General features: G+C 63.6%; 2 protein-coding genes across 3 annotated transcripts in view; both read right to left on the bottom strand.

The window, feature by feature from the left end:
- The window catches only part of ASCL2 (achaete-scute family bHLH transcription factor 2), a 198,580-nt gene that overhangs the window by 120,111 nt on the left and 66,553 nt on the right, over window positions 1-11,916 (bottom strand). The gene's annotated exons all lie outside the window — the stretch shown is intronic.
- Window positions 10,701-11,650, bottom strand: INS (insulin). 2 transcript variants are annotated; one of them, XM_059151281.1, is made up of 3 exons: window positions 11,469-11,650; window positions 11,119-11,321; window positions 10,701-10,892 (listed from the first exon to the last, which is right to left on the bottom strand). In XM_059151281.1, exons 2-3 carry the CDS (start codon window positions 11,303-11,305, stop codon window positions 10,750-10,752), a joined length of 330 nt encoding a protein of 109 aa, XP_059007264.1. In that variant the 5' UTR covers window positions 11,306-11,321; window positions 11,469-11,650; the 3' UTR covers window positions 10,701-10,749. The 2 variants fall into 2 exon arrangements, with proteins under 2 accessions (XP_059007264.1, XP_059007261.1); XM_059151278.1 differs by lacking the exon at window positions 11,469-11,650 and having other exon boundaries at window positions 11,119-11,409.

Here is an 11,916-nt window from a genome sequence, read left to right as displayed (position 1 = left end):
CTGTATGGAGAAGTCCGGGACCCCTGGGGGGAGGGGAGAGAGGCTTCATGTGCAGAATTAAGCACACCCCTGGGAAACTGGGGTTTCCAGAAACTCGCCCCAGCACTCAGTTGAGGGGGCTGGAGAGGCCCCGGGAGAACCGGGCAGGCGTTCAGGGAGAGAGGAGCTTTACCCTTTCAGTCCTGCTGTGGGGGTACCAAGGCTTCTGGCCCGTCATTGTCCTCCGTTTACTTAGTGGGATTCTTTGGTTATGGCTGGGAGGTGTAGGGAGTGGGGAAATGGGGAAGCTTGACTTTTAAAACGGTATATAAAAAAAAAAGCCTGCTCCAAAATCTCGGGCCCCTGGGCCCTGTGCACCAGTCTCCTGTTTGTCTCTGGTTGCGATGGGGGGGGGGGGGGGGTGGGCACAGCAACAGCAAACTTCTCACACACACACCAAAAAAAAAAAAAAAAAAAAAAAAAAAAACCGTGCCTTTTACATTTGCAGAAACAGCTGTTCACTCCTGCTGAGAAGAGCAGCCCTGCCCTCCACCCCTGCCCCTCCCACTCAGTCTGGCAGATTAGTGAAGGAAAACCTATTTTCCCTACAAAAGCCTCTGTGGCTCTGTGCAGCCCTGCAGAAGACACCCCTCGCCACTCATCTTCCCCGACTCCTCCAAAGCTGGGGCCACTCTTAGGTAGCTGGCCCAGGGCCTGCCCTCTGACAGCAGAGGTTCCGACCCTCGTGCAGAAGCAGGGATCCTGTCTGCTGCCCCCAGCCCCCAGCCCACGCATGCCTCCACACAGCAGGCAGAATTTCTCCCACAGAGGCTGCAGCAAGAGGGAGGGAAGTCCAGTCACCTGTACTCTAGTCGCTGCGTCGTCCCCGAGGTCCCCGGGCGGTGGATAAAGAGGACCGGGGAGTCCCCGGTGCCCAGGCCTCTCTGCTGAAGCTGCCCGGCTGGTGATCCGCTGGTCGGGCCAATATTAGCAGTCGCCGCCAAAGCAGGGGGTGCTCTGGCCGTGGTGCCCAGACCCTCCAGCCGGGTTGACGAGGCGGAGGCGGGGGACGAGGCCGAGGCTGGAGAGACGATGAAGGGCACTTTTAGAGTGTGCATTATAACAGCCCCTAGCCGCGGGAGAGGCCCTCCTGCGCTGAGCGCAGCACCTGCTCAAATGCCAACTGAAATTAGCTTTGCCCTCACCTCCTCGTCCCCTCCACGGCTTTCCTCAAGCCGCTCCAAATTGGGTAGCCTGGCGCCAACTCGGTGGTGCAGGGCCAATGGGCAGCTGGCTGGGCACCGTCTCACGCCAGGGCACAGCACGCAGGGGGTGGGGACTTGGCCCGCCCCCTGACCCCACGGAGAGGCGTGTGTGGGCGGGGACGCAGACCGGAAGCACTCCCCCAGGAGGTGGGACTATGTGGAGGGGTGGGGAGGGGGTGGGGCCCCCTGAGATTGACACTTGGCAGTCACTCGACACCCTGGTATGCCGGTGGGCGTGGCACGGGTAAAATGGCGACGGGCCATATGCAGAAAGAAGCAGGGTTCGAGATGAATCCAAAAAAACTCTTTTTAGGTGCTTCCCAGGCAGCTGCAGTGCAGTGCCTTCACGTAATTTCTTCCTTCAGGGTTAGGGGCCTCATCTAGGAGCTTCCTCCCTTCACCAGTCGCTTGTGATCGGGCCCCCGCACCACAAGTGTGGTGGCAGGTGGCAGCTCTGAGCTCCAGTCCGGCTCACAGATACTGAGGGTGGGATGTTGGGTTCACAGCCTCTAAGCCTGGATGAAACTTCAGTCAAGGCACAGCCTCAGAGCCATCAGCAGCCGGGGGAGGCCCCAGGCAGATGTGCTGCCGGACTGCACTAAATCTCCCTGGCAATTTAAACCCCTTCTCCAAGCTTGCAGGGAGAGCAGGCGGCAGAGCAAAGACTCACTGAGAAGCAAAGACATGTGCGCTTCTGAGAAGGCCACCAGTCCCACATCCCCCCAGCACCCTGCACCCCAGCTTACCCAGCTAACTGGTACATACTAGTGTTTGACTCTCACTGTCTTTTTCTCTCTCAAGCTCTCACCTGAATTCCTTTCCTTAGCTGGAGGGATGGGGCATCTGGTAGGGAGGACAGAACTTGCGGTGGGAGGAGATACTTGAGGGGGGCTCAGGTCCGGCAGGTGTGTCTCAAAGGATGCAGATGCTCCGCAACCACACCACCCTACCGGAAGAAGGCAGGTGGGACTCCTTCATGGGTTCTTGGATGGGGAGGGGTGCCACAATGCTAAAGGGCCCTGAGCCAGGTCTGGGACACATAGAAGGGAGTCAGTGTGAAGCAGTTCACAGTTCTTGGAGTATAGCAGTCACCTGAACATGCTGGTTCTTACTCTGCTGTGGGCTCAGTGGCTTGAAGGCTTTGCATCCTGTGTTGTCCCCTGGTGTCTGCTGCAAGATACCCAGATTTTCCAAGGAGCTACTCCCAGATCCTTATGGGAAGACTTAGTGGGGACTTGCCAAGCCACGGGTGGAGCTAGGGAGAGTGTAAGGGCTGACCCCAGACCAGACATGAGGCTACCACTGGAGGCCCACCAAACTGAGAAGGTGGGCAGATAAGGGGCTGAAAAGGAAGTAGCCTTTCAAATCCCCAGATCACTTCCTGGAAATATGGAAGCTTCCAGACCCCAAACAGTGTCTTGAACCTGAGTTCTGCCCTAATCTGGATTCCCATCCCAGACCAGGCCCCAAAGGGAATCAAGCAGGACAATTTTAATCCACCAGAATCTTTGAACCCAGAGTGCTTAAGCAAGGGGAGGGGAGCAGAGGATAAAGGTCAGGGTGGGGAAGGCCCATGGAAGACTAGCTAAGCCATGGCATCACTGAGGTTGGACTAGAGGCACTGGGTCAGGGAGGTGGGTGTGAGGGCTGGGACCCACATCCCTGCATTCCATTTCTTTTCCATGGTGGAGGGAAAGCACGTGGCCAATAAGGGATACAGGAAGTGGGAAGGAACACAAAAGGACAAATTTGAAGAGCCTGATTGAACTAAATCTCACTGGGAATTTAAACCGCTCCCCCAAGCTTGCAGGGACACCTCATAACTAAAACCTTTTTGTCCCACTGCCTGGAAGAAGATCATCCCGTCCTGGAGTTCTGGCCAGAACCTCATTTATCCAGGAGACTTCTGGGGCACCTGCAGAAATCCCAAGTGTGGAGTTTCTGCTGCTTGGTGGCTTGCATGGCCTCATGCTGACACCTGGTGATCACTTCTAGAATTACAGAGGAAGAGTCCAGGGGTCTTAGCACAACTTGCACTCTGGGGAGAGGGCTGAGGGGGCCAAAGGATGCTTGTCTCTACAGAACAGGCCCCCCCCTACAGCATCAGCATACAGGTGGGCTCTGCACCTTTGTGTGCTCAGGTCAGAGGCTTCTGTCTGCCTCCATCCTGGCATTACAGAACAGGTGGTGGAGGAAGGCCTAAGGGAATTCCCCCTTTGGGGGACTCCCTGACACCAGCAGATGTGGCATGGCAGATGCCCAAAACCATAGGTGCAACCTGGGACACCTTCTAGAAGCATTGTTGTGTGTTCTGAAAATTAGCGGAGCCTGTGTTATATTTGTATCTGAATAAAATCAGATCTATTACTGGGAGTGTCCGGGAAGAAAGTTAATGCTAGGACCCCTTCCCAAGGTTGGACTAGGGGTCCACCCCTTCCCAGGGTGGGCTGAATTTTGTTCTCCAAGCCCACGGGCTGAGCAGGATTTTCCAAATCTGACCCGAGCCCGACACCTTGTGGCCACTAGTGGATGTGCAGCCACAGCCTCAGGAAGCCTAGTTTCCCTTCAATCCTTAATAGTGATGCCTGGGTAAAAACAGGGTCACTTTCCCAAGCCCAGGACTGGAGAGAACCCCGTCATGAATGATCGAGGCTTTGTCTCAGAAGGCTGGCACCATCAGATGCCCTCGACTCCCCGCATCTGTGCAGCAGGTCATCCGACCTCCTAGGGAGACTGCTGGGGCTGCACGAAGGCTGGAAGGCCTCCAGGCAGCATCACTAGGGCCCAGGGGAGCCAGGCGTGATGGAGGGCATGGGAGAGGTGGGCAGGAGGAGGCCTGGAGGCTGGCCCGGCTCGAAATCTGGTTCTGCCCATGGAGGTTGCCCCCGGGCGTCTGCCTCCCCTGATCCCATGGGTCCCTCGTGTCAGGACACAGAAGCCTGGAATCAGTGTGGCACGGAGTGAACGGTAACAAACACTATTACACTCTCCTGACATGAGGTGCATGTCTGCCCCCGACTCCCCTGGCCCATGGCACTAGAACATTTTTTCTTGGGGCCATAATGTGGGGTTAGACTACATGGCCAGTAGCACAGCCTCGGGCCCTGGCTGGTCCTGGTCTCTGCCCTGTTCCTGGCCTCCTCTCCATGGGGGCCCTCCAGGACCCCAGCCCTGAGGCTCCACCCTTGGGGAGCTGGGTCCTCCTGGCAAGGCCCCCCGAACACACCCACGAGCCACACGATGGGGACTGCATCCGCTTCCTCTTGCCCACAATCCTGGGCGGGCTACCAGACCCACGGGGCTGTCCCTGTGCCACCAAGCCCCAGAGAGGGAAGCAGCTTGTTGGACACGGAAGCAAGCAGCAGAGTCCGGAGAGATCACCGAGCCTGAAGCCTGGCCTTGGCCTTCTGCGACCCCTCACCCACATGCCTGGCCCACTGGGGACGGGGCTTCCTGAGGTGACAGTGGCACCTGGCATGCCATGCTGGACCTTCTCAGCAGCCAAGGCGGGGACAGTCTCCTCTGGTGTCCCTCCGAGAGATGAGGAAACTGAGCCCGGGAGAGCTTCAGTAGCTTTCCCAGAGCAGAGGGAGGACTTACACCCCTGCCCGCCTGGCCTTCAGCGAGACACTGGCCTGGATGGGCACTCGGCGGTTGGGCAGGCCCATGTGCTGAGGCCTGAGGGAGGAGAGGCGCTCACAGGGCTCTGCCCATCATGTCCTTCTGACCTCAGCCTGTCCCTTCTTTTTGAGTGGGACCAGCCCGTGTCCAACCACGAGGAGGGTCGTGGGGGGGCATCTGTGTGAATACAGCTGCCACTGCGACTCTGGGGAGGGTAGCACGGGCTGCACCGACCCCCGCCATCCCTGGGCTAGGTTTGTCCCAGCCCCAACAACAGCCTGATGTGGGTCTGTCCTCAAGGTTGAGATGCCTGTGTCGGGGCAAAAGACACCTCCTCCAGGAAGCCTCCCAGCCTGCTTTCTCTTCTGACTCTGACCGTGTGTGGCTAGAACTGAGGACTGAGGTGCTTCTCAGCCAACTCTTCCTTCTTCCAGAGGCAGCCTCTCTGCCGCTTCCTTGCCTCACAGCTGGGCCGGGGTCCAGAAAGCACCTCCATGGGCAACCAAGGACCCAATCATCCTCTAGGCCTGGAGAGGGCCTTCCTGCCCTTTCCCCATCCCTGCCCCTTAAAGATCTCCTTGGCAGGTTGAGCGTGTCAGACCGCCGTGGAGGGCCAGGGTGGGCCAAGGAGAAGGGGGGAGGGGGAGGGCGGGCCAGGGAGGGTCAGGGGACATCAGTGAGGGCCAGGGAGGGCCACGGACGGTCAAGGAGGGTTACAGAGGGCCAGGGAGGGTCAAGGAAGTTTACAGAAGGCACAGAGGGCCAGGGACGGAGGGCTACGGAGACTCACAGAGGGTCAGGGAGGTTCGGAGAGAATTACAGACGATGAGGGAAGATCATGAAGGACCAAGGAATCAGGGAGGGTCATGGGGGGTCAGGGAGGGTCAGGGAGGGTCAGGGAGGTCATGGGTGGTCAGGGAGGGTCAGGGAGGGTCATGGGGGTCAGGGAGGGCCAGGGAGGGTCATGGGGGTCAGGGAGGGCCAGGGAGGGTCATGGGGGTCAGGGAGGGCCAGGGAGGGTCATGGGGGTCAGGGAGGGCCAGGGAGGGTCATGGGGGTCAGGGAGGGCCAGGGAGGGTCATGGGGGTCAGGGAGGGCCAGGGAGGGTCATGGGGGTCAGGGAGGGCCAGGGAGGGTCATGGGGGTCAGGGAGGGCCAGAGCCCCAGGCCAGAGCCTCAGCTTCATCCCAGGCCTCCGAGATTCACCCCCTCCCAGCCCGGTCCTTGTGGCCCACTGAGCACCCATGCAGGACTGAGCCGCAGTTCAGAACTGGACGTCTAGGGAGGGAAGAGACTCTTCGAGGTCCCTCAGCAACTGGGCCTGGGGCGTTTGGGGGGGCAGGCAAGGTGGCCCCGCGGGAGCTGGGCTGGAGCTGGGCCAGGCTCCGAGGGGAGGACGGCCTTTGAAGAACAAAGGAGCGGGCTCGGGGTCCCAGCAGGAAAGGCCCCAAGCTGGCAGGGCTGCTTGGACGCTGGCTCTGTTTTCCAAAAACACAGATGGGCCAGGAAGGGGGTCAGAGTGAGGCCGGGAACATGGGCCCCCCCCCCCAGGTTCTGATGGCTCAGCAGCGAGTCCACATGGGGCTGGAGGGGGTGGGGCCCCAGAGGCTCGGGGGCTTCTGACCCCCAGGCTGGGGACCTCTAGGCTGGAGTGGTCCGGCTCTCATGGGTTCACAGATGGGGACCCCGAGTGTGGCTGAAGGGCTCAGGCTCAGCCCCCGGTGACCTTGCGATGTCAGTCCGGGGCTCAGCCTCGCAGGTCTGGACATTGGGAGCCTCTCTGGGTGAGGAGAGCTGGGAAACAGCCTCACGGATTCCAGCTGCCACATAGCCGTGGGCCCAGCAGTGCCCCCAGGATGCCAGGTCTCAGCCCAGTGCCTTGGCGGGGGTGGGGGGGTAGGGACCGTGGGGTGCCGCTAGAAGGGGCAGCTTCAGGGACCTCAGGTACCTCCCCATGGGACCTCCAGCCCATTGGGACTTGTCCTCCCCCAGCTGCAGATGGACCGGGGGAGGAATGAGGCTGGCCGGGACCTGGGAGCTGCGGGCCCCAGGGGTGTGTGTGGGGACGGTGCACTGGCGGGACTTGGCGCCAGTGCGGCCTGACTGCGCGGCCGTGAGACAATGGGGAGCCCCCCCGTCAGCGTCCACTTTCGAAGGAATCTGCCTCGCTGTCCCTGTGCCGAGGCCAGAAACAATAGTGCTGGACGGAGGGCGGGGGAGGCCCGCCCCCCCCCCCGACCCTGTTTATCTCCGTGCTTTCCAGACCCCTGTCCGCCTCCGACCCCAAAATGTTCTTTCTGGAACTGACCTGTCTCCTCTCGGCGCTACATGGGGATGGGGGTGGACAAGGGAAAGAAACACCCCTGCCCCAGCGGCCCCTGCCCGAGGCCTCCCGGGTCCCAGCGTCCCTGCCTCACCAGAGCCTCCCGGCTCGAGGGGCCGGCTGGCCTGACAGCAAGCACCGGCCCCACAGCCCCCAGACCCCAATTCCTCAGAGCCCCGCAGACCCGTCAGCAGAGGGTCCCACTGTACACGGGGCCGCGACGCCTTCAACCACCGTGTGGGCTAGGGGCTGCTGGAGGAAGCCGCCCCCAGGAATGTCCCACCCCAGGCCCCAGGTCCCCACCACTCTGGGGGCCGGGGCTCAGGCTCTCACTGGAGACTCCCAGAATGCTGGGGACCTGGGGCTTTCGTCCAGCTGCTCCCGCGGGGAGGCCCGGTCCCCAGAGGCTGGGGGCTGAGGCCGTCCCTGTCCTAAACACCCAGGCCTCTAAAGCCAGTGTCCCCCCAGCCCCGCTGAGTGCCCCCTGGCAGGAACTCGGAGGCGCGCGGACCCCTTCAGAGCTAACCGTTGGCCTGGACAGCGCCCAGGGACCACATCAAAAGTGGGGCTTTGGTGCCCTCTGCTGGTCATGTCTGTGAATGGCCGCCCCGGCCCCCTTGCTGGCGTGAACAGGTGCCTGCTCCCGGAAGCCGCCTGCACGGGGGTCCTGCCCTGCCTGGGTCCGAGGACAGGCTCCCTAAGGGGGCGACACAGGGGTCTCCCCTCCCAGCTGAGTGGGATGCAGACCCTGGCTGGGGCTCGGCCGGGGGGCCTTTCCGGAAGCTCAGCCCACTGGTCCCTGGTCTCACTCCCTCTCCTGGGCCGGCCCCCCGCCCGGCACCAGGCCTCCTAGGGTGGCAGCGGGGGACGGAGCAATGCTCTGGCATCTCTGCATCTGCCTCCCTTGCCCCTCAGGGTCTGCTCAGGCCTGGACAACGGTGAGGACAGTAAATATTTACTGACGGGGCAGGGCAAATACTGCCCCCAGGGCCAGGAGGAAGGGCCTGTATGTCGGTGCCAGGAGCAGGTGCAATCTGGGGAGCCAGCCTGGAGATGGCGGCGCGTCCTCCGTGCACGGGCACCAGAGGACACACATCCCGGCTCCAGCCTCGGTCTCCCCACCGCACTGGTACTTGTGACGGTGGAACACGGGCCAGACAGGAGAGCAAGCGTGTGGGGAGGGATGGGCTGCGGCATCCCGTGGGAGACCCCGGCCCTCCGGTGAGGGGCTGGGCGACCCAGCATGGTCAGGCGGCTGCTCCTCCACATCCCGCTGTCGTGGCTAAGGGGCATTTGGACAGAATGCCGCTGACGGAAGTGCCCCTGCCAGGCCCGCGGGCGAGGGAAGCCCAGGTTCCAAGGGTAGGCAGGGTCTGAGGCCATGGGACGACTGTCCTCCCAATTCCCAGAAGGGGCGGATCCTGGGCCCGGAGTGGGTGGCAGAGCCAAGGTCTGTGGGCCTGGCTTCCATGGGGTGACCTGGGGGCTCTGAGAAACCGGGGCATCTGGGGTTCAGGGCTCAGGGGGGTGCCCAGCAGGAGACTGGGTTTGACCCCACCTCCGCCCCCGGGGACCCTGGTGACTGTGGATGTCCACTTCTCCCTGCTTCTGGGATCCCCGTGTCGGAGGGGGTACGGCGAGTCCCCGCCCGCCTTATCAAGAACACAGCCACGGGAGGCTGAGGGGCTGGTGCGAGAGGCTGGGCAGGAGGGTCTGGTCTCAGGGCCGCAGTAAGTTTCAGGAGAGAAGCGGGAGACAGGCCCCAGGCAGGGGGCCCAAGGGTGGCCGCACACCATGACCAGGTCTCTTGGGTGGGCAACCCCCCCAGTAGACATGAGCCCTCTCCTGAGCCTCCCCCACAACGGAACACTCCCGAGCCCCCTGCAGCCCCCACGAGCAGCCGCACTGGGGGTCCCGCCAACTGAGAGGGCCCGTACCCTCCGGCTCCCCGCTCCACAGGATCTGCTGGCACCTGAGGGGGGGGGGCCTCTGGGTCATCTTTCAGGGTCTTGCCCACAAGCCGGCCAGCCAGGACACGGGCTTGGCTAACCGCTGCTTCAAGGGCACCCTGACCCCGGCGGCCTGCCTCCCCGTCCCAGCCGCGCCCAGGCCGGCTGTGGGTGCTTACGTACCTCAACTTGCGCAGGACGCCCCTGTCTCTACCCCCGCGATGGGGCCGGGTGTGCCCACGGACGATTTGCTGCCGATGCCAGCCGTCTTCTCCCTTCTCTTCCAGGTGCCCGGTCCTGCCCTCAGCTCCAGAGGCGGAGCTAGCTGGGGACCAGCGGCCTCCGGGGCGGGGGTGATGTCGCGGGGGCTGGGGGTGGCCCAGGAGGGAACCAGAGGGCTGCAGGGAGGCTGCCAAGACAGCCAGGTCCTCCCAGGAGGGGGATCTCCTTGTGGCCGCGAGGCCGCCCCTGAGTGGTCTGCAGACTCGGGTCCCGGGCGCCCAGTCCCAGGCCCAGCCACCCCGAGCCCAGAGCCCGGGCGGAGCCTTCAGGAGAGGCGCAGATTGGTTTGGCCTGGGCAGCCAGCCGGCCGGGCTGGTGTGCAGCCAGGGTGACCCGCTGACCTCCCAGGCCACAGCCAGTCCAGACAGCCCCCAGGCTCTTTGGCACACCAGGTGATGGCCTAGGCGGGGTGCCCAGTGGACCCACACCAGAGGAACCCTAAAGACCTGAATGCCAAGTGACCTCGTCCCTAGGCCCAAGGGTCCTTCTGGGACTGACCACAGTGTCTGGGCTGCTGAGCGGGAGGAGATGGCCGCAGGGCAGCAGGGACACCTGACCCGGGCGCTGTGGGCTGCAGTACTTGGGGGTGCACAGCCGAGACACCCTTGAATGCTAAGCCCAAGGTCCCCGCCCAGTGCCACAGGGTCCAAGTTTATCCTGCAGCCCAAGCCTGCCGTTTGGCGGCTCCTGATTCCTCCAGGACACGCATGGGTTCCTCTGGCTGGGTCTGGGCTGGGCTGGGGCGGCCCTAGGCCTGCCCAGAACAGGGGTGGCCGACGGGCACTAGAGAGGCCCCGGGCAGCCTCTTAGGCCCTTCTCTGTCCCCTGCCCCTGCAAGACCCCAAACTCCACTCAGCTCCGTCAGAAATGGCTCCCGAAGTAGGACACCGCCAGGCTGCGTGGGGAGAAATTGCTGTAATGTTCTCCTCTTCCCTTGGAAAGCGCTCTGGGGGCCCTGAGAACTCAAGGCTTTGGTGCTAAGAGAGTGTGCTCCCAGCCAGTGCCCCCAGGCCCTCCAGAGACCCCAGAGCCCTTCTCTGTTCTGTCCTGGGCAACCAGGGGCCGTGGGGGGTCTCCCAGCACCCGGGACCGGGGGGAGCTTACCCACGGGCGCCCAGGGAGCAGGGGCTGAACTTGGATCCAGGGCCCGGTGCAGAGAGCAGGACAGGGATCTCTGGAAGGTCCCCTGTGGCCCCCTGGCTCCCCGGCCGACACCTCCGTCCCCACGCCACACAGACAACGCCAGCCAGGCTCATTTAAGGGTTTATTAACTTGCTTGGGGTGCAGGGTGCCGAAGGTCCCGGGGACGCCGGTGCCTGGGGCGCGCGCCCTAGTTGCAGTAGTTCTCCAGCTGGTAGAGGGAGCAGATGCTGGTGCAGCACTGCTCCACAATGCCGCGCTTCTGCAGGGCCCCCTCCAGACCCAGGGCCAGGCCGCCCGCGCCAGGCGCCCCGCCCAGCTCCGAGTCCCTCGCTGCGGGAGCAAGGCGGGCAGCTGGTCAGGGAGAGAGCGCGCTCCCCTGCCTGTCCCCATCCCAGCACCCCCCGCCCCGCCGCTGGACCCCAGGCCCCCTGGGGCAGTGCCAAGGCCGGAGCCCGCAGGGTCCTCACTGCCCCTCACATACAGGGTCGCAGGGGAATGTCTTTGCTCTTGTTAACACGCCACCTGACTGGCCCCCAGGGGCCGGGGCGGGCCTCACCCTGCAGGTCCTCGGCCTCCCTGCGGGCCTTGGGCGTGTAGAAGAAGCCGCGTTCCCCGCACACCAGGTACAGCGCCTCCACCAGGTGGGAGCCACACAGGTGCTGGTTCACGAAGGCTGCGGTCGGGGCCGGCGCCCAGAGGGCCAGCAAGGCCAGCAGGGGCAGGATGCGCATCCAGAGGGCCATGGCGGGGGACGGGGACCTGGGGATGGACACGGCTGAGGCCGGAAGGGGCATGTGTCCCAACCAGGACCCCCCCACCCTGTGCTCACCCCCCAATCGCTCGGAGGCAGGAGCTCCCGGGCTTCTGGGGCCCAGACACCCCACACAAGGAGCCCACGGGGCAGACCTGCTAGCTGTCCGGGTCAGGGTGCAGCTGGTCCTGGGGGCTGGCGGCCACGCGGCCCTCCTGGCTTTATAGTCCCTGACCCCAGCACCTGGTCCATTAGGGCCCCCAATCAGGGCGGCAGATGGCGGGGGGCTGAGGTGGCGATTTCTGGATCATTTCCCCTGTGCTGGGGCCGCGGGAGCCACTCCCGGCCGTCAGCTCCTCCGGGCCGCCGGGTCATTAGAGTCCTAACGAGGGGCCTGATGGCCGCTCGCAGCTGGCGGCAAATGTCCACCCCCCGCGGCTTTGCCTGAGCCACGTTTTCCACATTAGTCCAGGGGCGCTGGGGCCAAGGGGAGGGGCTCCTCCTGCCTGGCCCCCAGACCCCTCACGGTCTTTGGTCTGCCGCCCGGGCCCCTCGGATGGCACAAGGCCGTGGGGGTGTGGGGGAGCACCCCGTCCCTGCTCA

This window comes from Mustela lutreola, chromosome 1 (genome assembly GCF_030435805.1).
Source record: "Mustela lutreola isolate mMusLut2 chromosome 1, mMusLut2.pri, whole genome shotgun sequence".
NCBI lineage: Eukaryota > Metazoa > Chordata > Mammalia > Carnivora > Mustelidae > Mustela > Mustela lutreola.
This window is presented reverse-complemented; position numbering and strand designations above follow the sequence as displayed.

Coding starts and splice junctions, on each gene's coding strand:
- INS (XM_059151278.1), bottom strand. CDS start 11,356: ATGCCCCTTCCGGCCTCAGCCGTGTCCATCCCCAGGTCCCCGTCCCCC. Junction 10,893..11,118: donor GGAGGCCGAGGACCTGCAGG/GTGAGGCCCGCC, acceptor TTGCTCCCGCAG/CGAGGGACTCGGAGCTGGGC.